We start from the raw sequence: 24,403 nt of genomic DNA on the forward strand, positions 1-24,403 counted from the left end.
GTGTATCCATGGCAACAGCTTCTGCTGTTGATCATCCCAAAATGGCGGACGAGGAGAATACAACGGCGGTGAGTGCAAAACTAAAGCTACTTAGCGTTTTCTTTGATAACCACAAAACACGCCACTACTAAAATGTTATTGTGATACTCCCCAAGTCAACGTAAGGATGTGTTTTTGAATTATTACTTCACAAAAACCCGCTTTATGCATGTTAGCTGCCTGGCTAACCGAATGTAAATCGCAGCTAAGTTAATTAACCTGCAGCTAACGGTAACTTTAATCTCACTCCTCCAAGGACAAGCTAAAACAAGCGAGTTAGGAGCTACAGCTGGAGGACAGGAACAACTACCTACATGCCTTAAGATTGTTGCATCGTTAGCCAACGCTTTATTTTTTATTTTAGATTTGATAACGTTATGAATTGTTCAGCGCTGCAGTGACTGAGGCTGAATTTACCACAAATACTAGTTGTGTTGTGGCCGTAACGTTTAGTGCTTATGATGAGTTGAACTATACAATAGTAATGCACAACACTCCAGTGGCAAAGCAACCTACAACTGAGTCAAATATGGAAAAGAGATGCGAAGCAAAACATTGGGATTGAGCATGCGTGCATCTACCTGCACACAAGAAAGCCGATAATCCTACAGACCCTGCCAGCCACTGCATTCACAAGTGTAAAAGACACTCAAGCTGCTCCTGCTGTTGTGAATATTCAGAAACTGTTACATCTTTTTCGATATTGTTCTCACGTCAAAAATGTGTTACTAAACCTTAGCAGATTTGTCATTGATCAGATCTGTTTGTTTAATATAGTATTTTTTTGTAGTCTGATATACACCTGACTTTGTTCCTTTTGTATAGCCTAATGTTCAACATAATTTGTTTAAACTATAATTGAGTTGTTAGCACTTTTCAGTCTGTAAGACATTGACAACACATTTATTTATATTCTTTATATTTGTATATGAACAGTGAACACACCTTAACTTTTCAGCGAACATTTCAGCCAGTCTAAACTTTGACCTATAACCACACAGACTTTCCTGTAAGAAACTTGGGGGAATCTATTTCCGTGTGGCCACAGCACATGTTTCTTATGGGAAACCTATTGATGGTGTCCAGTGTATTTTGGCTGTAATGGAGTGTATTGTGTTACTTATTTGTCTGTGTTGTATTTGAAATATTTCAGCTCCCAGTTGCTACCGAAGCCAAGAAACGTCGGGCACCTAAAGGTACAGACCATTAACACTTGCATATCATATGACACAAAGATTTTCAAAAGCACAATTTCAATACTGGAGCCGGATACTCATAGAGTGAGTGGAACTAATCGTCCTGCAGAGGTCACCCTCACCCTGCTTTCTGCCGTCACTACCAGGAACAAGCTGTTCGTCAGTATGCTGCTGAGCCTTGTTCCAGACATTTCTTTGTCTGGAAAATGTTTGTTAATCACATATTACACCAGGATATGTTGCCATTATAGATATGGCTTAATGTCCCATTAACAACTTAAACTGTTATTCGTGGCTAAGCTTTTTAGTTTTTTTTGTTTTACAATGTTCTGTAATTAACCTCAGGGCTGCTCAGAATACGAGCCCTATGAGAGCAGTTGAGTACATGCCTCGGTATTGTATTGCATGGTTATGTTTTTTCGTGTATGGCATTCAAGCCAGTACTGTGGTGCGCTTATTTCCTTTAGTTTAATTTAATGATGTTAAACCAAATAAAATTCCAACTTTATTACTGTAAAGTGAGATTACTAAGTAATGAACCATTAAAACCGAAGAAGAGGACATTTTAAGTGGTTAATGTCCTGAAAATGTACAAAACTGTAAACGTGAAGTACTAAATGCTCCATAACAAAGTCAAAAACATTAAAATATTACACTATTTGGATAATAATAATACATTTTATTTCATGGCGCCTTTGAAATCACCCAAGGACACACAGAATATCCTTTAAAAGGTTTCAAAATCTTACAAAAGGACCATAACAGAGAACATGGAGGGAAACAGGGAACGTGTAGCACTTCAATGAGTAGGCTGATGGAACATGGGGGTTTTGAGGTGGGACTTGAATGTGGTGATTTTGTCAGTCAGATTTGTGATAGGAGGGAGTTCCATAGTTTTGAAGCAGTGCAGCTAAAAGCCCGAGCACCCATGGTGATAAGTCGTGGGGTCGGGACCGATAGTAGACCAGCTGAGGGAGCGAGAGGGGGTGTACTCCTGAAGGAGGTCGGCCAGATAGGTTGTGGTGGGCTTTGTAGATGAGCAGGAGGTTTTTGTAGTCAGTGTTGTACAGGGAGCCAGTGCAGTTGGATCAGGATGGGGGTGATATGGTCAGAGGATTTGGTGTGGGTAATGATCCAGGCAGCAGAGTTCTGAATGGAATAATCCTTTAACACACTACAACTGATTGTAAAATAGAATTATAAGGAAATATAAAGCTTTAAATGAGCCACACATGGCATAGACTTATAGAAAATCTGAACATGCATTACATTAAAATATATAATATTTATTTACACAATGTCTAAAAGCACTCTTGCTGAATTCAAATATTTAAACATTCTGCTTATTAACCTCAGGGAATTTTGACTTTTTTGTACTACATTTAAAATGGAAAATCCACTTCTCATTCTGTAACCAGATGTAATTAGGGTTACGAAATGCACACATTAAATGAAGTATGTTGTACACAAGAAATGTATAATGATTTTTTCTTATGTCTTTTGCAATTCAGTTTTACCTTCTTAGCAGGGAACAAAGAAGGTGTCTCAGCAATATGAGAATGTCTTAAAGAAAGCCTCTTTTTTTAACCGGTAAAAAAAACTGCCAATGGCTTTGCTCATTTTATTCCTTTTTCTATTACAGTATGTTTCCATTTTGGAGAATCAAGTGCAATCGGCCTTATTTAACTCCTTTTTGTGAAATGTACGGGAAGAATAAGTTTCTGCAGCTGAATATGAGACTTGACATGACCGAGGGGTCTTTGAAATTGTTGGGTGAAACTTTCCCCAAAAAATGTTCTTGAATCTTTCATTACATTCTCTCCATGTGTCTTTTGATCTCAGCATGCTTCTGCTTGGCTCTTATCCCCTTTAACCAGACAGTTGAAGCACATGGAAGCCAAATCTGTATTAGCATTAGCCAGTTCGAATATAACAATGAAAAAATCCCTCCATGTTTGGGATGATTTAAAAAAAACTTTATTTAGAACACCTCATGCTGTGCCCTTCTTCTTAGCTCCTTTCTACCCTTCTTTCATACAGTTATTACAGGAATACATATCACACATGTATCCCGTCTCTCCTCCACCAAATACGCCCTGCTTTGTGTGTGTTGACACTGGAGCGCCACAGGGCCCCTCCTGAAACCCAGAGACAAGAATATTATTGCTGTCTCAGCAGGAAGAAAGCGGATTAGGGTGCTACAAATAGGGCCGTTCCGAATCTTGAAGGGGCAAACGTGTGAAGCCCATGCAGTTTCACACTCGGCTGTGGAGAGCATCCTCTGAAGTTGTTGGAACAGGCTCTAGTTCTGGTGACAAATCAACACAGTACCGCTTGAAGCGCTGACAGAAAAAAACAGAAGGCAGCTTTGATATAATTCGCACTGTATTTTTACACAGCCAGATCATTAATGATATCCCCTGATGTTGGTGGCAGACTCAAAGCGGAGAACTTCATTCCACACGTCCTATTTTTAACCTGAGAGGAAGGTAGCAGGTCTAAGATAACAGGATTACCAGAATCAAACCTGCTCCAATTGGAATTACGCTTTCCTCCTTGTGGAATGAAACGTTGTACCACACTGAGAAGAAGTCTTGGAGCATTGTGGCTCGGTTCTTCAGGTTACCTAACCCTTTCTACTGCTGGCTTTGTATTGTGCTGCTCATTCCTGCAGCATCGCTTTCTCAGTCTGTCTCTATACCCTCTCTGTTCTGTCACAAGCACCTGGCTTACGAGATACATTGTTGCCCTGGCAACAGGGAGAATTTTTCAACCTGCCGAGACGAAAAGCAGTGTTTGTAACGAAAAAACTTGCTTACAAGGTGACATTTACAGCATGGCTGCTGAATTGATTATTGTTTAGCCTGGGGTTTTTGGGTTGAAGTGTTAACATCTATGTTAGTGTCAGATCAAAGACCTGCTTCTGACGGCACGGGGAGGGGGTCTCGCCATTATTTGTTCAGCTGCCAAATTAAAAAAGAGAGTTTGAAAATAGTCTAAGTTGACATAGCTCATGAGACTGAGCTGTCTGATTGTGAACAACAACATTGCATTTTGACTGGTGAATTGACTTAAATTTAGCCTGTGGATTTACGTTGAAAAGTTACTTCTGTGTTACCTGTCAGATCAGAGACCTGCTAATGGCTGCAAAAGGAGGGAGCTTTCAGGATTAATCATTCAGCTATCAACTAAACAAGACATTATCTGAACAGTCAAGTGTATCAGGCTTTAAAGCGTCCCAGCTTTGTGTATAAATTATACATCTCATCTTTTGTATTCTTCCTTATAGCTCCAGAGCTTCCCATTGTTGAGCGGAGAAACTGGCTCATCCACCAGCACTATATCCGTAAAGACTATGATACCTGTAAGGTAAAGTACCTTCATCCTTCCGGTGTCCCAACGGTTCAGTCTGTCATTGACCCGTGTCTGTACTCAGTGATGATCTGATTGACCTTTGAATAAATAATGAAGATATTGAATGCCTGGCATGTACAGGGTTCTAAGCAACACTTTATTATATGCCAATTCACTGCATTGACCTGAGTATTCTCACATGACACCCGTAGGTACTCCGTTAAGTCTCTGAATACATGTCTGGACTTGTAAGATATATTAATGGAATCCATTTTCTCACTTTTTTTTTCACTTCCTTTAAATTGCACCATGCTGTCCGCCAGTCACATCATTAGTCTCATTGCTCGGAAACATTGGAGTGAATCACAATAACATACAGGGACAACAGTAGCTCAAGACATCCAGGATCTGCTTCTTCAGGAGTCATACTGTTAGGATGGGGGGAGCAGCGCAGAAAATTAGTCCAAGGATGATGGAAACGTTTAATACAAATCAATTTAGTCCAGCATTTCATGTAATCGCAACACTATGTCAGTTTTAATCCTGCTGTATTCCACTTTGCAAATGGTTACATCATGTCCTAAAACTTGGCATAGCAGCATTTACAGTCAGTTACACGCATGTGATACACTGGATTATTAAGCCCTGTAAGGCTATACTGTATATTCTACTGCAGACAGTAGGAGGCACTTTTCTTATTGGAGGCTAAAAATGTATAAACATATGGAGAATGTCTTTATACTGTATATGCAACTGCATATTGATAATTTCATTAGTTAATTCACATTCATGTATAGACAAATGCATATTGATTTAGCTACTTTCAACACATTGATGGCCATCCAAACATATCTACTGGAGAATGTTTTATTTTATTTTTGTATTTATATTTTAAGCAATATTCTGTTATTCCTGCTTATTTGCTATAGTATTATTATTATTATTTTTTTTTTGACAAACTCATCAGGGTTGGCAACACACTGACCAGAAACAGATGTGGCTCTGAGATGTCTATTTTCAGCACAAACTCTTAAGCCATGTTTTATACCAAAACACCAACAGCTCGCTCTGCACCGCCTCATTAGGATGAACCTCCCTCCTGTTAGCGACTCTCCTCCCATCTGTGCACCGTGCGCTCTGCACCGGGCATCAAAATAACACACAGCTGGGCAAAACACATTTTAAGGTCAGAAAATAGCAAACTGTCAGAAAAATAAGGCCCTCAATCTGTTGAGAAGTAGATGTCCTGGACTTGTTATCGTACACGTTATCTATACAGTCCTTTTCACACTAGTTCACATCCACCTCAGTTTGAGAAATTGTTTCTCGTTCTGTGTCCTGAAGGCGATCATCAAAGAGCAACTGCAGGAGACTAATGGGATGTGTGAATATGCCATCTATGTTCAAGGTGAGCCCAACTCTTTCCCAACACGTCACATGTATGATGTTAATTTAGAGCTACACCAAATGAAGGCTTTGTGCTTCTCCTCATTACATAATTTCCCCAAAACTCTACCAAGATGAAGATCCTCTCTTTGTCTGTGTTTTAATTACTTGCAACAGCACTAATCTTGCGTCTTGAGGGCAAGATCCAGCCGTCCCTGGAGCTGTTTCAGAGCTGCGCCATCCTTAATCCCAGCAGCACTGACAACCTCAAGCAAGTGGCCAGATCACTGTGAGTCCAACCCACCCCCCACTCGAGGCAGCCTCAACCCATCTCTATTAGCTCAAAAGACAGTTATAGGAGAGAAAAACATTGTGATAACAGCCCAACTGTGGACCAGTTATGGCCGGTGCTTTTTATAATACTGTGGGGAATAGTTAATCGACCCACAGTGACTATCTTTCACTGTTAAATAGCTAAAGAGTAGTTACTCAGCATGCTGTGATAGGGTTGATTATAATCTGTGGATTATTGTTGTTTATTCTTTCCCTAGATTTCTCCTGGGAAAGCATAAAGCAGCGATTGAATTCTATCATGAAGCTGCAAGGCTCAACGAGAAGGACTGGGTAAAAGAAATGAAAACTCTAGTTCTGAGTTTCTGCTTTGTGTTTTTTACAGCCTGGCGTCTTTCACTCTCAATTAAGTTGTCCCTTCTAATTTAAACGTTGGTTAAACTGCAGAATTTGTATTCCACAGAGCTGTTGTCTTAAATGGCTTCAATATTTGGAAATTGAATTAGGCACAGCCTTTATCCCGCCCTGTTTAATTAAGCATGCCCCATTTATAATTTGACATTTTCTCACCCCAGGAGATCAGTCATAATCTGGGGTTGTGCTATTTCTTCATCAAAGACTTCAAAAATGTGAGTACGCTGATTTTTCTGACATTATACATTACTAAGTCTATTTATTCCCCAGTGATTTGATCCTTGTTTATGTTATCTGTCTTTGTCAGGCTGAGGAGCATCTTAACATAGCTCTCCAGATAAACAAGCACGACAAGACCTACATGATGCTCGGGAAGGTTCATCTACTGGCTGGAGAAACTGACAGGGCCATTGAAGTGTATAAGAGGGCAGTGGAGTAAGTATCAAATGTGGTATTAAAAATCAAAGAGGATTTAAAGACAAATCTGTAAAGATATATTTTTAAAACTCATCCAGGTGTTTCGTATAATATATTGTGACTACTTTTCTCCAAAATATATTTAAATAATTCAGACATACATGTGCATTGATCCAGGTTTTTTTAAGACAAAGTTTTTTTTCATTTAACCTAAAACTTTAGATAATCTTTAATTTATAACGATCGTTCTTACACAGCCTCAGCATGACATTCCTCTTTATGTTTCAAGACACTTAAAGAGATAACAGACATAAAACCTGCTGTTTTAGTGAGAGTTAGTTATTTCCGAGGGGTTTTGCCTTGATTTATCTACCGCCTTTCAGTCTTTTTAATAAGTGCTCCTCATCCAATCTCGCAGAAAAGCTCCAGTTTAGCCACATTTTAACCCGGGGCCTTTCTCTGTTCAGTATAAATTCTTTTCATTTCCACTTCTATTCATATGTTGAATATTTAAACATTAGGCCCTGTTGTAAATAGGGAAAGGACATTGATGTCTATAATTGAGCTCATTATGGTTACCTCCTGTTGGGGTTAAATGAATTAATCAACCACCCTGATACTAATGTTGCTTTGAATTAGACATACCACTGTGAATCCTATTTTAATGCAGATATGCCTCTTGTCTACCATTTATATTTAAGAGCCCCATCATATCCCCACAGGTCATAATTAATACTCCACAATTATTCTGAATCAAACCATGATTGAATCAGCAGATTCCTTGAATACCAACGATGTGGGTTTAAGAATAAGTGCAGGAATTAAATGTAATTAAATTGATTGATAAAGGGACATTTTTAATTTTACGTATCTCCTTCTTTATTCAGCTTCTCTCCGGAGAACACAGAACTCCTGACTACTCTGGGCCTGCTGTTTTTACAGGTCGGTGGATTTTTAATAACCTCTTTAGTGAAGATATGTGTAAACAAGATAAGAGTGGCATTCACTGTAGAAAATACTGTTTTTTAATTTGGTGTATTTGTGTTTTTTGCCAGCTGGGAAAATATCAAAAAGCATTTGAATACCTTGGAAATGCCCTCACTTTTGACCCCAACAATTATAAGGTATGTGGGTTGTGGGTAGACTGTACGCATCATGCTTTGGTATTAACACAGTTTCCTATCCTTTTAAAGCAGCTCTGTTAAAGTAAAAGGTCATGCTCTGTCAGGGGGCCCTGTCTCTCATCATGTGCACTGTCAAAGGGTGCATCGTCCTCTAATACCTCTCTAATGATTGTTTTCATTGTCAGGCCATCCTAGCTGCAGGCAGCATGATGCAGACCCACGGTGACTTTGATGTGGCCATGAACAAGTACCGAGTGGCGGCATGTGCTGTGCCGGAGAGCCCTCCTCTCTGGAACAACATCGGCATGTGCTTCTTTGGAAAAAAGAAATACGTAGCTGTGAGTAAGATAAGATAAGTATTACCTTATTGATCCCAGACTGGGAAAAAAGTAAGTTGGTTGTTCGTTCACAAGTTAAATAATAATATTAATATATAAGATTTGTAGCTATAGCTCTTTTCCTAATGCTCAAAGACGCTTTACATAATATCAGAACAGAACAACACAAACAAAAGTCCTAATCCAAGTGAGAAGTAAAATATGCAGGTGGGGGGCAGGGGGTTGATGATTACAGATTGAAAGCTAGAGTAAATACGTGAGTTTAGAAAGACTTTTTGGACGGATTCAAGAGTGTTGACCTTTTGGATGTGACTGGGGAAGGGGAGGCTGCAGTGAAGGCCCTGGCACCCCGGGTCCAAAGTTTGGTCCTGATGGGCTGCAGTAGATTAGACCTCAGGCGACGGGTAGGTGTGTGTTGTTGGATGAGGTCACAGAGGTAGAGGGGTGCGAAGTTGTTGATGTCTTGTAGGTGAGAGGTCAATCTGTGACGTGTGGGAGGAAAGTGAATGTGGGTTCAGGATGATACCAAGGTTACGGACATGAGTTGAGGGGTTGACAATGGAGCCATTGATGAAGTTAGTTCTCCAAAAAGTAGTGTACGTTATTATCTCCTGCAACATTTTCTTTCTCATAGTTCACTTGCATTTGTGTGTTACTCACCGAAGCGCTTTGTGTGTATCTTTTAATGTCTAACAAAAATATTGAATGCATTTCCTTTTAAAGTCTTAATCCTTCATTGTTCATGTCATCAATATATTCTAGCTCGCAGTCTTCTTCACCACTGCCTTTGTTGACACATTTATGTGTATTGTGCCGTATTACTGCCTCCTGATGATCACTAGAATAGTAGCTATTTTTGTATCACACGCATGCACGAGCATCCTTGTGTGATATGTAAAACTATTACTCCTTATGATTAATGATGATCCTAAACCTCACAAGAAATCTCTGTGTAGGATTTTGAATGCAACACTCACTTTCATTTAAGTGTTTTCCTATTGCTGTATTGGAAGTTTTACTTTAGTAAAGGATCTAAGTACTTTTGCCACCCCATACTGCTTAAAGACAACCAGGAGTAAATCTCTCTTCTATCAGCCAAAGTGAAACGCTCATCAGGGCTGATCTTAACCATTTGTACACCGGCCACAGACTGGGCCTTTATTGTTTTTTTTACTCATAGCACACCCAGCTCTGGGATTATACACTGTACTGTACGTTGGCTTTAAATGCTTACTCACTCTAGCAGACTCCATTGCTTTTTTTAGGTTCTTCTTGCGATGATAAATTATTAAGATAGAAATCTGTCAGCTGTTTGATTCCTCTCCTAACGGCATCTTTCCACAGGCCATCAGCTGCCTGAAGCGGGCCCACTACATGTCTCCTTTTGATTGGAAAGTGTTGTACAACCTGGGTCTGGTACACCTGACCATGCAGCAGTACGCCTCTGCCTTCCACTTCCTCAGCGCAGCCATCAACTTGAACCCACGCATGGGCGATCTCTACATGTTGCTGGCAGGTACTGTGACTAAGAAATAATTCATGACTGGATTGGGCTTGCTGTAGAAAGTAAATAGAAAAGTTGTGGAAAAATAGTGGCAACCATTTTTCAGTTTACTGTTTCACATTGATTTAATAATTTAACAGTTCCTCCATGTGACAGTATTTCAGTTAAACTTTTCTCAAACAATTTCCTAACAGTGGCTCTGACCAACCTGGAGGACGTAGAGAATGCCACCAAAGCGTACGAGCAAGCTGTGACTATTGACCAGTGAGTCTAACCCACCTTCTACTGTAATGTACTGTGAGTCTACATTTGAGACTTTAATTGTTTAAGGTTTTTTTTCCTCCTCCCTCTGTGATCATTTATGTACAGATCCAACCCTCTGGTCAACCTGAACTTTGCCATCTTCCTCTATAACCATGGTGATAAGAAGGCCACTCTAGATCAGTACCAGGAGATGGAGAGGAAGGTCAACCTGCTTCGGGACAGCAGTAGCAGCTTTGAATTTGACCCTGAGGTAATTTAGATCCTGTTGATGTCTGAAAGTCAGCCGTAGTTAACCCGTTCCCTAAGTGTTCTACTTGTCACTAACAGCTAATGGACATGGCTCAGAAGATGGGGGCTGCCCTGCAGGTGACAGAGGGTCTGGTATGGTCTAAACCAGACAAGGAGTCCAAATCGAAAGCAAACTCTTCAGCAGTCACCAAAGCCCCCGGTGCTGCACTGGGTACTAACCAAGCTCTGGGCCAAGCCATGTCTTCTGCTGCAAGCTACAACAAGAGCATGCAGCTACCAGCAGGTACACACTACTAATAGAAGGTGTCAGGTAATATTCTATCAACTCTGTGTCTGGTTTGGCGTTCAGATATTTGACAGAGCCGTGATGAGCCAGCGCAAGGCTGAATGTCATGACCGCAAACGTTAAATAAGGTGAACATATTTTTCTTATCAGAATAGTCCAGTGTTACACCCTCAGTGCAGGTGAAGAAGAACTTTGCCCCTTAAACCAAAGCCCAATATTCATTTCAAATGGAATCATGGACATATCTCTTCTCTGTGAGTTCCCAGCCTCTCACCCACACTGTAGCAGGTTGAATATACGGGCTCAGGCAAAATGGAATATGGAAAGGGGAAAATAAGCAAACCTCCAGCCGGAATACTCTCTGATATTGGCAACAGAAAGAAAGTCAGTGGGCTGGAAAATAAATAACAAAGTTAAGCAAATAAATTCAAGGTTACTCTGAAATGATGGTCGTGGCTTACAGCTCTCAAATATAATTGGAGTGCAGTGTTTCTTTTAACCAGAGCCTGCAAGCTGTGTTTTCTATGAGCTCCATGTCCGGTGACATTTCAAACAATTATACAGCTCTGATAATCTTTCCGCAATTTGTAGGGAATAAGTCCCGTACATTCACTTTAAGCCTAGTTAATGATTAACAGTTTAATATGAGCGCCAATGATACTGGATATTTAAAGTGGAGCTTGTATTTAGTTACTGGTGTCAGTATTTTAGCTTCTGTTCTGTAACAGCCGGCGGTGAGGAATCCTATATAACAGGCAGGGACTTACTTTACCTTGTGGTTATAAAGATTAACAACTTAACCCTAAAACTTTGTTTGGGTTTGAAAAGGAATATACTCCAGGGCTTTATGAGTTGAAGTTTTTTGTAATGAAAACAGTATAAATCTAAAGGGTCAGTTCGGATTGTACTACAGGCATTCAGGCACACTGTGACCTTTTTTCACTGTGTTTAGCTGATGAGTAAAATGTATCTTTTGAGCTGTTCTTAATTCATAATCAAAAAGGAGAAAACATTTTAGACAACTGAGAATCAATTATAAGAATTCATTTTCTCACTTCTGCATAATAGAGTTCATTCACTTAAAGTTTATCAACTGATGAACTCCGACCTGCGAGTTTGAGTAGTTTAAAATAGCTTTGAACCATGGAAGTCAATCACATATTTACCTATTTCATTTGTGTAGGTTTTTAGGAACTACAAACCCTTTTCTGACCTTTGGCCTCGACCTTTTCTTATTTTCAGCAGTTTCCAAAGGCCCCTCCATGCCCCTTGAGCCAGAGCCCGATGAGGAGTTGGCCCCCTGCCCACCCGATGATCCTCCAGGTTCCCCACTGCCTGCAGAGTCAGAAAACCCCAAACCCAAAACCTCCAAGAGGAAATCTAAGGTGGAGGAATGAGTTAGGCTGATGTCTGCAATCTCACTAGATATCTTTGCCGTAAGATCGCTCTGATTCTATGGAGTCGAATCAAGGTTCTTAAACAGCAGTTAAGCTATTTGTGGTTTTCTAGCTCCTTGTAATTAGACATGGAGCCTGAGGTGATGGCTTCTGGTAAGTACCTGCTGCACTGGCATTTCATGTCATACTCTTTACAGTGAAAAGGTCAACTATGTGCAATTTGTTCATCCCATTTATTGCTGGATTACTGAATGTCTACTCCCTTTTTCATGAAAAGGAAATGAAGGTGTGGCAGGATTGGTGCACATGTCCAAACCAATTTCAATGGATCTTTAGGAACTTCTCTAATCCACAAAATGGATGTATGGAAATGTGTGCAGGTGAAAGTGTCAATATTTGCCTGAGCTTGGCAATAATGCTAAATGATGAATTTCCCAGTAATAATAATTTTAAGGAAATGCTGCGACAATCACTAATATCTGAGGACAGAAAGGGATGTGATGAATAGTTGTCTGTATGATAGGGCTCTTTTTGAGGCTTGAGTGTAAATAGAGATATGCTTTTATATGTGGATACATGGTATGTTTATAGAGAGTAATGTATTTAATACAAGATAAGAGAATTTTAAGAAAATAACTGTGTCGCTTCTTATTCAGAGTCCAGTTTGTGTCTTGTGTCATAAACTGCTTTCCATTATTAAGCTTTGCAGATGGCTCACAGAATTGTTTCAGGGCTTCAAAGTGAATCTATTATCTAACACGGATACATGTTCTGAACAAGGAGAACAACCTACAAATAAATAATGAATCCTTCATGCTAAAACTTTCAATATCTTGAGTAAAGGTTTACAGTGAAATAAGTGCTTCTGAAATATTGTATTATTATGTATTGATATTGTTCGTGTAATACATACATAGGGGGAGCTCTTCAATCTGAATGTGTCATGGCAAATATTGTCATGATTGAGAAGAAAAAAACTAAAGAAATAAGTATCATTGTTTTGGTTTAATATGGGATTAATTCAAACTGGAATCATTTCTGTGTATGAATTACAATATGGATAGGTCCATTTGTACATATTAAGCAAACATATGTCTGAAATATGGATCCTGAAGAAGTCTAGGTGCACAGGAATATGTTGGGTTAGTTGAAAATGAAACCACTAAGGTTTTCTTTTAGTAGTTCAGAGACTAAGGGATTGCTAAAAAAAAAACTAAGAAATATAAACATAAACATTTCTAAATGTAAATAATTTTACCCAAACTCTGTCCCCTATTTGTTTTAATAAATACCAAATGAGCTTTCAAATCTCACAATCACCTCACGGCTCACTGAACTCTGCTGGGAACTGTGTTGAGATCATTAACTGTAAGTTTGGGTGTTTTTTACACCTCTATCTATCATCATAAAGCAGTCATGGCTGGAGGTTGAGGTTGAGACATGCTCAGTGGTGGGAAGTACATTTACTCAAGTACTGCACTGAAGTACAATTTTGAGGGACTTGTACTTGGGTATTTTAGTTTTTTGCTACTTTGTACTTTTACTCCACTACAATTCAGAGGTAAATACTCTTACTCCACAACATGTATTTAGTACCTTTAGTTATTTTACAGATTTGGATTAATGAGGTGAAATATAATCAGACTTTCGTTCCACTTTCCCAGCTTTGATAACACTTTAAGTCACTAATAATTATAATCAAAACATATGATATAATATTCTAAATTGGACCAATCTGCATAATAAGTACTTGAATAACATTTTGAACGAAGTACTTTTACTTGTAACAGAGTATTCCTACACTCTGGTATTTTTCTACTCAAGTACAAGATCTGAGTACTTCTTCCACCTCTGGACATGCTTGTGCTGCAGCACAAAGTTCTGGCTATAAAAAGCCTTGTCATTGTGTATTATTTGATTACAAACTTTGCGTCATATATCATGAGTTATAATATACACCTTGGCCAAGAGTTAGTTTTGAACAATGGACAATCTGTTCTGCCTCAGTGACATTCATCAACAATATTAGGAGTTGTTGGAAGTATTTTTCCATTGCAAACCTTCAAGAAAGTTTGTTTCTGATTGTGTTTTGTTTTTGCAAAGGACATGATTTCCCTGAACAATCCATCCTACACAGATATTGAGTTTTGCATCAATTATCTTTCAGTATGTGGTAACTGTGGGTTCCTGTAAAAACAATGAAGAACATTGGTAAATGTACAAGTACACACTGCAGGACCCAGCCTTATTTAGTTTGAAAAAAGATCGACTTGTATGACCTTAGGTTTACTTCTAGATTTCTCTTGGACATGCTCTGGCTGAATGTATCTGCTGATTAGTGACATTAAGATGACTTTTTTCTTTTACTAATAGATGATACTCATACATGAGTCTGTTTCGATGTGCTGCAAAAGCATACATTTCCCTTGAGGGACACTGAACTGAACAATTTCGAAATATGTTGATTTGTGACGTTTATCTCTGCTTACTGATTTGGAATCCCATTAATTATTTAGAAATATAAACATAATTTAGTTTTGTCATTTTGATTGATGTTAGGTTGCACTGAACTTAATTTGATGCCATCTTAAACAGAATAAATATATTGGATTAATGTGATGGAGAGTACACTGCCGTTTTTCTTTTTTGACATGTTAATTTTATACTTTAGGTGATGTTCTTATCTTAGACAAGAATCTTCTCAGAGGCTGATAGTTATCTTCCTTACAGTTACCTGTTGTCATTCAGGATTAAATGCAGACATCATTTGACCCTGACAGTGACTGACAGCAGCGGTCTAGATCTATCTTCTTCATCTTCCTTATCTTTAAGTCTTTTATGATGGAAAATAGATGTGTAGCTATTATACCAAAAACACTGTCGTTTTTTAATTAGGTTCTTGTTAAACTGCATGCCTGATTCGCCAGTGGTCATAACTTTTACAGGCCAACTTAGGGCTGCTGATTTACTGCTGTGGCAGATGTGGGAAAAAGGCTTCTCTTCTTTAATTCAAATTGCTTGTGGAAGCCTAACTCTCAGTACGGAAAATATTGATAAAGGTCTGCACACTGTAGCTCCATTAGATGCATTTGATTGGCACATCAACATGTATTGTTTTGATCTAAATATCTTTTTCAGAATAAACGTCTCAGTATCTGTTCAAAGTGTATTTAAATGTATCATGGCTCCTTGGAATAAGTATTTTTTTATTTATGTTTTTTGCCTTTCAGATTTGACAGTGTAAGTTATATTGGCAGTTGTAAATAATACACTGTTTACCTTTTTTTTAATTATATATATAACTTTAAATGTAAAATAAGGCCATATTTTTGTTTGGTTGCAGCAGAGAGCTGACAGAGGCCTTACTTGGACAAAGATGTCATTTTTATTTCCACACAGTCTTTCTTATTTGAACTATAGTGACATGTAGTGGTTTGATATTTGAAGGCTGTGGATGTCTGGATTTCATATAAACTATGCTGTTAACCTTAACCTCATTTTCCTACTTTGCAGTTCTACCGTATAACCTTCTAGCTTTTAACTTGTACATCACATACTGTAATTCTGTCTGCACCTCCTCATACAGTGTCTGCCTCTCATCTGGCTCTTTGAAATAGTTCCCCAGATAATCGTAAGCTCTCAAGTATCAAACTCAGCACCGGCCAATGAAAGTCCTTCACACACTCCTTCATCATCCAGGCTTTCCTTTCTACTTACCTCAGCTACATATCATGTGTTTCCAGTTTCCCCCAAACCCAGCACAGTCTGTCCTGCCTCCATACTTTCAGTTCCATACTGAATACAACAAGTGTGAAAAGTATATACTCATCTTTATAAGTACATTCATAAATATGCATAGTTTACGGTTGTATACTTCCAGGAAATGAATCAATATGTGCAAATTCAATCCAACTTCAACTTTAGAATGCCAATTAGACCTTAGACACGAGTAGACACAACTCCAGCTGTGAGCATCCCTTTGATTCCCTTCGAGCATTGTGTTAGGTAGAATAGTGTCTATCAACAGTGCACTCGAAAACGGACTTTAGCTGCCTATGATTTATGTCCTTTATCCATGCTAGCAGTGGGGTTAGTTGGTCAACAATTGGTCCAAACTGAAAGTTCTCAAGAAACCTATTTCACCATTAACTGACTTCCCTGAAGTTTCCCTGTAGTGCCACCATGAGCTTCTCATTTGTGATATTTTTTGTGAAACAAAACATTTTCCAACATCTCGCTTTTAACTACAAACCTGTTGAAACGAAATCCTAAAAACAGTGCTTTCATTCGTAGTTTTGATTTGTTTTAATTGCTTTTTAGCGGCTGTTTGCATGACAACTAAACTAAAATGGTGAAAGCCCCACTGTGCCAAACCACAGCTGTAGACTCTAAGTCTATGGAGTGAGCTGGTAGCTGGAGAGGTGCCAGTTCTCCTCCTAGGCCACTGCCGAGGTGCCCTTGAGCAAGGCACCTAACCTCTATCTGCTCCCTTGGCGCCGGGTACCTGGCTGCCTCTCTGCTCTGCCACCTCTCCTCTGCATGTGGTTGTGTGTGCATGTATTTCCTCTGTGTTTGTGCATGTATATCCTCTGTGTCTGTAATGTGTGTCAAAACAACAGAGTAGAGAAAAGCAATTTCCCTGTAAGGGATTAATAAAAGTATGTGTTCTTCTTCGTCTTGTTTGATAGCCTGTATGTTTTTTAGGATTTATCCATTGTGAACACACTACAAAACCTGCTGAGGATTAGGATGTAGTAAACGTACGTTGGGATGCAGCTATGCTGTGCAAATCTTTGTATGAGCTCTTGAAAGGCAAATAACAGTACTCCTGTCACAAAAGTGCTTTTTCCATTGACTGTAGTCAGAGCCGTTCAACTCCCTGCCTGAAGATCTGAGACTCAGAATCGTCGCTTCTCCAACTAATCTTTTGGATGAAAGCAAGCACATAATTACATTTCCAACATGTCCTATACTTTGTAAGACCTGAAAGGCATTTAAGCTTATCCCTCAATTGTTTTGAATGTTTTTGTGATAAAGTGCTTTTTTAAGTAGGGAAATTATTATTATTATTATTATTATTATTATTATTATTATTATTATTATTATTATTATTATTATTATTATTATTATTATTATTATTATTATTATTATTGTTACCCTGAAACCTTCCCATCGGTCCCATTCACCTTACTCTCATTCACTTTGTTACCTGTTTTCTCTTAACTCATCAGCCCTGTCTGCATTATAATATTCCTATTTTATTCATTCCATGCCAGATTATCAGTGTTGCTCTGTGCCTTGTTTACATCTACCTCAACCTGAACCCTAAAATCTGGGACTTGTTTCTCCCTGTCTGTATATAAGTAACTCCACTTGCTTATTAAATCACTTAACTTACCGATCATCAGAGTCAGATGATAAATCAGAGGTTGGAGGATGCTGGGAAGAATAAAACAAGTGGGTAAGGTGACATCAGTTTGAAGGTCACACTGCTACTGCTACTTCATCAACGTAACCTTCTCTGATATCTCTGAGCTCCCTCTTTAAAGTAATTCTGTCCACCTGTGATTTATCAATATCTCAATAGAAGCATGCAGCCCTTAATGTTATTATATATGCTGAATTCATGTTCTGAAAGCTGATATGTACAGAAATTACCTGCACCCTCATTTATAACAATTGGGACAGTCTAATGAATCTGTATTAGTATCTTAAGATCATTTTTCAGTTGGTTCGTTTGATTTATGAAATCATCTGAATGAAAATGAGTCTGCCCATTTACAAAACATGTTTTGCACCTGTCTCATTTAAACCATCCTGGGGATCGTAATGATATATTCCTTGGAGACAAATGTTCTGTGTGGCACCATTGGCATCTATAATGTGTAGAAACTGAGGATTCAATCAAGAGCCTATCAACTCTATTTAAAGAGTAAACTTGTTTTGAAAAGTAATACTAGCACCATTAAAAATGTAGGGCACTGTGTATCAAAATATTTACGCAGCCTGCATGCAGCTCACCACGGGGGGTCATATGTTGTTCTCTTCCCTGAAGAAACCTCAGCACAGCAAGCAAACAATGTGCTACGGTGTGTCAGATCTAAACCTTGTTGGGATTGATGCATGTCAGGTTGATGTTTTACAGAGTCTTTTTATATCATGCGCACTTGGTTAAAAACCTAGAAAATTTGAGCAAATGGATACCTTCAATTGAATTTCAGCTCTATAGGCTCAAAGGTATTACTGTTGTTATGCAGTGTGTGAGTCATGTTGACTGAATTGTCAGAAAAAGTTTTTTTAATTAGTTAAAAACGGAAAGTCTTAGAAACAGGCAATACGCAATAGTGTTTAAACATGGGGATTATGTTCCAAAACTGCAGTGTCTCCTGGGATTAAATAATGTGAAAATAGACTCACATAAAAAAAGAAATCCTGGCTACTTTCTTTCCTCCACTCAGTGTCTTAGATTGTTCTACCTACAATTAAAGACATTTGCAAACCGAACCCTGCAAAGTATATTTTCCGCTACCTGTTTTCAAGACTTGTCGATCAGATGGACCAATCAGGCTTGGACATAGTAACAAAGAACAGCAATTTTCTTTTCTTAAACCACTATAGGAAATCCTTTTTTCCCGCTTGTTCTAGCTCCAAATGTGTTGCTGCACCAGGACTTCAGCAGGGGGTCTACTCAGAGTTTGGTAGGTGTCTGAGAGATAGTGTTAACCTCCAATGTGTAGAGAAAGAACAAGGTATTGTAAAACGGTAAACACTATTATAGGGGTCAAACGAGGTGAAAATCTGTGTTGCAAAAGAAACAAAGGAAGTTGACTTGAAAGAGGAGAGGAAACAAGATGAGAAGGCAAGAGACAAAAACAGAAGTGTAAATATGAGTAGGGTACCGAGGGCAGAAGGGTAGAAAAGATATAGAAGCTATACGAAAAAATAAAAGAAGATGAGAAGAGTACAAAGGGATGGAGAGCACGAGGGACTCTCATGTTAAGGATAAATATCATTTTAACATTTGACTTTGAGCTGTTATTTACCCGTGTCTGCTATTCTTGTTTTGTTTTTTAAAGACAAAAGCAGAGAGGAGATGGAGGTAAAACTTATTTGAAGATTTGAAGCATTATTAATTTAGGGAGAGGAGAGGAAGAAAGGAAAGGAAAGGAAGGGAGAATTGATGACCATTTGAAGTGCAACTTTTCTCATATAAAAGGTAAATGTGCACATGAACAGTAAACAGCAAACACACTCTTTACATACAAGGCCAACTGACAGCTAAAATCTAAAAAGCATCGCAGTTGCTTTTCGGTTTACACAATTGTAGTAACCAATATGCTCCCCATACTGGGTTGATGCTCCCATGTGCAATGCTTCCTGGTAAGAAATCAATATTGCTGGTGACGGAAAAGGGGAAATATATTTGAAAACAAATCTAATGTTTGCGCTATTTGATGCTGTTGGTTTCATCATCATGAACAAAATGGAGATTGTTGGTTTTTAAGGGTGAAATGCTACAGGACAGGGTGTACAAAAAACATTCAACCCTCTGCAGAGTGTCAGTAGTAACCAGATATGGGATGTATCTTTGTATCATCTGAGCATATTTTCTAATCCGTGAGCTGAAGCATCTTTGAGCATTAAAGCAACCTCTAACCAACACACTGTCCCGACCAGAGGCTGAATATCCTATTTTTCCTATTAGATATTATTAAGTCATGAAACACTAGATCACTACAACACTATTTAAACACTAAACATCCCCAGTGTAATGGCAGATCGAATGCCACTGAAGAAAGGAGAGCTTTGTTTCTGTATTTACCTGTATGTACCTCTTTTTCTGTTGGCTTTCTTTGGGCTGTACTAAGAACTATTTATTTATAAGTAGAAGTTACTATGTGTGAGGTTGCTTGAAGTGATAAGCCTTAGACATGTCAACCAACTTACACGCTATTGAACATTTTAGAGTGTTAAATTCTTTTTGGGTTTGCTTTATTGTTTTTGTTCACTTTAAAGACTCTCCTCCAGAGGTGGGAAAATTACTCAGATTGTGTATTTAGGTGAAAGTAGAAGTACCGAAGTGTAGCAATACTCTGTTACAAGCAGTGGTCCAGCAGTGGCTCAGTCAGTAGGGGCTTGGACTGGGAATTGTAGGGTCGCCGGTTCAAGTCCCCGAACAGACTTGAAATATGGAAAGTGGACTGCTACTTGGAGAGGTCCCAGTTCACCTCCTGGGCCCTGCTGTGGTGCCCTTGAGCAAGGCACTGGACACCTCCAATCCCCCCTCCCAATTGCTCCCCAGGTGCTGCACACACACTCCCGCTGCACACACACTGCCCACTGCTCCTAGCACTAGGAGTGTGTGTGCATGTATGTGACTAATAAAGAGGGTTTCATCCTCCGATTCTATCTACAAGTAAAAACTAGAAAAGTATTAGCTTCTAAATATACTTAACGTACCAAAAGTAAATCATGTTATGCAGTCCATTTCATACGTATATATCATGTGCTTTGATTAAAATTATTGATGCATTAAAGTGTTATCAAAGCTGGTAAAGGTGCAACTAGTTTTAATGACTTTGTATACTGCAGGGTCGCTTGTGGATTTTCTCCAGGTGTAACTAAAGTTAATATTTCACATCATCAAGCAAAATCTGCAAAATAACTTAAAGTAAAGATGAATGTAGTGTAGGAAAAGCACAGCGTGTTGTGAATTTGTGTTCCAAGTGACAACAGAAATTAAGGCAGATTTGTATGTAATGTAACATTGTGGACCGTGCACTTCACCTCATTACCCTTCATGCACATTTCTAAAAGAACTGCCTTGACTTCGAGGAGCTATATTCCGTCTTTCTGCTTCACTCTCTTCTTACTGTGTCAACATCCAGAAACTAAACTCCACAGTATCTCAGAGGTTGTATTATTAATTTATTTGCGCTGGCTGTAACCTTCATTCCATTTTCACAGAAACGAGAACTTGTGCCTGGGTGGAGACTTCAAAGCAGCAGGGGACATAAATCTGTTTGATCAAGGATCAAAAATACAAAGGGCTGTAATCAAAAACCTAATAGCACAGCAAATTTAGACTTTATTTATTAAACCCCACTTCATCTTTGTAAATTTGTGATCAAAAGATAATTAAAACCACTGAATCAAGCATGTTTGTGTTTCTGGACTTCATGAAAAGCCTTCCTGATTGCTGTCCAAATGTAGGTGGTTGTTTTTCCTTCCAATAAGACATGTTTATGGTGTGGGCTGAATTGCTTTGCCTCCTCTGGATGCATGCATCATGTCTGTGATCTGAGACAACAAAAACAATTTCCCAGTGGAGTGCTTCTTCTTTTCTCAGCATGTTGGTGGAGATCTGGCAGGCTGTAAAGAACTGAGAAGAGTCTGAGCCAACCATTGAAATAAGACCTCAGTGCTGAGACTTTAGAACCAATATATCGTTAACAGTCATGATGTGAAGCAGATGTGGAAAAATATTCTTATCTCGGAGTAACACTGTGTTGCTGTTGTATTTCAGCCTGTGTGAGTGGAGCCTGGAGATCTGACCTGATTACACTTTAATAACAGCATCAAAGAAAGGGTTCAACATAAATAGTAAATAAATCTGATACTGCATGTATTGTATTTCAGTATAAAGCAGTGTGGACAGTGTGCAATACTTCCACAATACCTACTTATCTGTAAGAATTATTGGAATCCTTATACACTATACTGTATATATTGTGGCTGCAAGTGAGTGCAGTCTTCTTTCAACCAGAAGGTTGTGGGTTCAATCCCAGCCCATGCAGTCAACATCTTGATGTGTCCTTGTGCAAGATACTTAACCCTGAGTTTCACAACGCATGAATGAGGTGTGAAAGGGAGAATGACTCGTAGTATGTAGAGCGCTTTGAAGGGTCGAAAAGACCTAATAAAGCGATATATAAGTACAGTCTGTTTACCATTCACTATGTACTGTATTGTTTTTGTAACAACAACATGTCAAAATATGTTTATTTGCTTTGTTGATATGAGTTTAACTGACCTCAAATGATGAGTTTTGCTCTTTGCTCACCACGAAGTAGGGCGCAGTTTCATTTTTATAGTTAGCAGCATATTAATAAAATATGTACCTTTGTGTTCACTTATTAAACCATATCCCCTTTCTTTAAAAGGAAAATCACACATTGTTGTTATACAGGGTTTTTTTGCAACACTTTTTCTTGGAGGTGAGCAGAGGTTTCCTGGAGTCTTGTGGTCACTGTCAGAGTCAACACCATGCAGTGGTGCTTGTTGGCTTATTGTGTAACGTTTGTGCAACGCAAGGCTAGCTTTTTTGCCACTGTTTCCCCTGTAAGCTATGCTAAGAGTCCGCTGGTTTTAGCCCCTATTTATGTTTTTAATTTATGGTTAATCGTGTCCCTGAAAGAGTTCAGGATCAGGTTGTACAGTAAGGACACTTTACATTATTTTAAAATGACTCATATAAATTCAACTTGAATTTCTCTTGCTACTTTCCCTTCAGTCCCTTCAGTAGCTGCCCTTTTATAATTCCACTTGGTTACTCAAACCAGTGTTTGGGATTTGGAGCGGCAATACAGTAGATGGATTAGAACAGAGAGAGAGAGCGAGGCGTCAGACCCAGTGTGTGTTTGAGGTGCTGTTTCATGTAATTAATCTGCCTAGCTTCACTACACTCTAATTTTTCACGATGACACTAATAATGCCTAATTATATGATGTTGTTCAATCTTAGTTGGTGTTTAAACATATAATTTAGGTAGAGTAATGGTGCATATAATGTATTTTACTTTTAATCACTGGGTTTTTTGTGAGGAACTGAAAGAGTGAGGCTTTGCATTTCAATAAAGCCACTTGATTAGGGAGTATGTTTGTTGCTGTTGTTGTTTTTCCAGCAGATACTGTTTACTCTGAGCTCTGCCTCCCAAAATTCCCCCCTCCGCACATCTCCAGGAGACGGCTCAAAGACCCCCTGCTGGCAGCTCAGCGGAGCAGCTTTATCTGGGTTCTCCGCTCTCCCGTATTTCCACAAGACTCGTCTCATTGTGTCACCCCAATGTGTCAGCCACAGGCTTCAAGTCACAATCACACGCTGCATCTCTGGGATGAGAAAGCCATTCATTAGAGCATCAGCAGCAGCGCTCTCAACAAAGGTTCACTGTTTTATTTCCCATCACTCCATGTGCATGTAAATTAATATGAATAAAGATGCAATAAAGAGGATGTTTTGTTGACAACAGTTAAGAGAACTAATGTTCGGAGCAACAGAGAGAATTTTAAAAGTTACCTCTTCAAAAGGATATTAAAATCTTGTGCACTTGCAAAGCTAGAATACTATTTATCCTGATAGCAAAATAACCACTAAGAGTTAAAAATGCATGAAGCTAAACCTGCGAATCACATCTGCTTGTGTTTCAATGTCACCTTAGCTTTACATTTTCAGATTAAGGCTAAATGGGCTGCATTAATGCCTTTTTAGATCTTAGTTTCTAACATAATACAGAACTCATGGCAAAGAGGAGAAGTTATCGCCTTTGGTTATCTTAGAGGGTGCATGGAAGTTTGCCTTTGAAGAGTGTTCACAGATATGCTATAACAAAAGGCTACTGTGTCCAGGGAACCTTATCAAAAGAAATATTTGATGAGACCAATGAAAAGGAATCTTTATTTGAACTCTCATGAACTATGTGGCTTTATATAAGGTTTGACTTTTGTCCTTTTAAGACACCGCCCAAAAGGGGATGTGCGCACTTGTTAACCCTTCGTCAGGACCCTTGAAAAACACACAACTTTATCTTAAAGGGACAAATGTATGCAGTGTATTTCCTCAAAATACAATATTTAAACAAATGTTTTTTTTATGAACAGCCTCTAACTGACATTTTATGATGATAGTTATTTTGGATAAGGTGAATTTTGCACTCAAAGTCCATTCTTTCTGCAACACTTTTTTTTAATGGGTAAAGGAATCACAGGGGATTTATCATATTTCAGTTATTTATTTATTTATTTACTGGGACGCCATTTTTTATGGTGTGTGACTTAATAGAAATTTGTGAAATGTGAGAAAAGTCCCCGGTCGGTTTCTTAATGTGATTTTTTTTCCTTCAATCAAGCTGAACCAAACTCCTTTTTT

General features: G+C 38.7%; 1 protein-coding gene across 1 annotated transcript; it reads left to right on the plus strand.

Annotated features, from left to right (window-relative positions):
- Nucleotides 1-8: 8 nt before the first annotated feature.
- bbs4 (Bardet-Biedl syndrome 4) lies at nucleotides 9-16,447 on the plus strand. Its single transcript, XM_063880468.1, has 16 exons — nucleotides 9-68; nucleotides 1,193-1,235; nucleotides 4,525-4,604; nucleotides 5,934-5,997; nucleotides 6,153-6,264; nucleotides 6,527-6,599; nucleotides 6,842-6,895; nucleotides 6,988-7,115; nucleotides 7,985-8,039; nucleotides 8,153-8,221; nucleotides 8,407-8,559; nucleotides 9,904-10,075; nucleotides 10,258-10,327; nucleotides 10,433-10,577; nucleotides 10,655-10,859; nucleotides 12,105-16,447. The coding sequence occupies exons 1-16, from the start codon at nucleotides 9-11 to the stop codon at nucleotides 12,257-12,259; spliced, it is 1,638 nt and encodes a 545-aa protein (XP_063736538.1). The 3' UTR covers nucleotides 12,260-16,447.
- The last annotated feature ends 7,956 nt before the right edge of the window (nucleotides 16,448-24,403 follow it).

The sequence above is a fragment of the Eleginops maclovinus genome, chromosome 4 (assembly GCF_036324505.1).
Source record: "Eleginops maclovinus isolate JMC-PN-2008 ecotype Puerto Natales chromosome 4, JC_Emac_rtc_rv5, whole genome shotgun sequence".
NCBI lineage: Eukaryota > Metazoa > Chordata > Actinopteri > Perciformes > Eleginopidae > Eleginops > Eleginops maclovinus.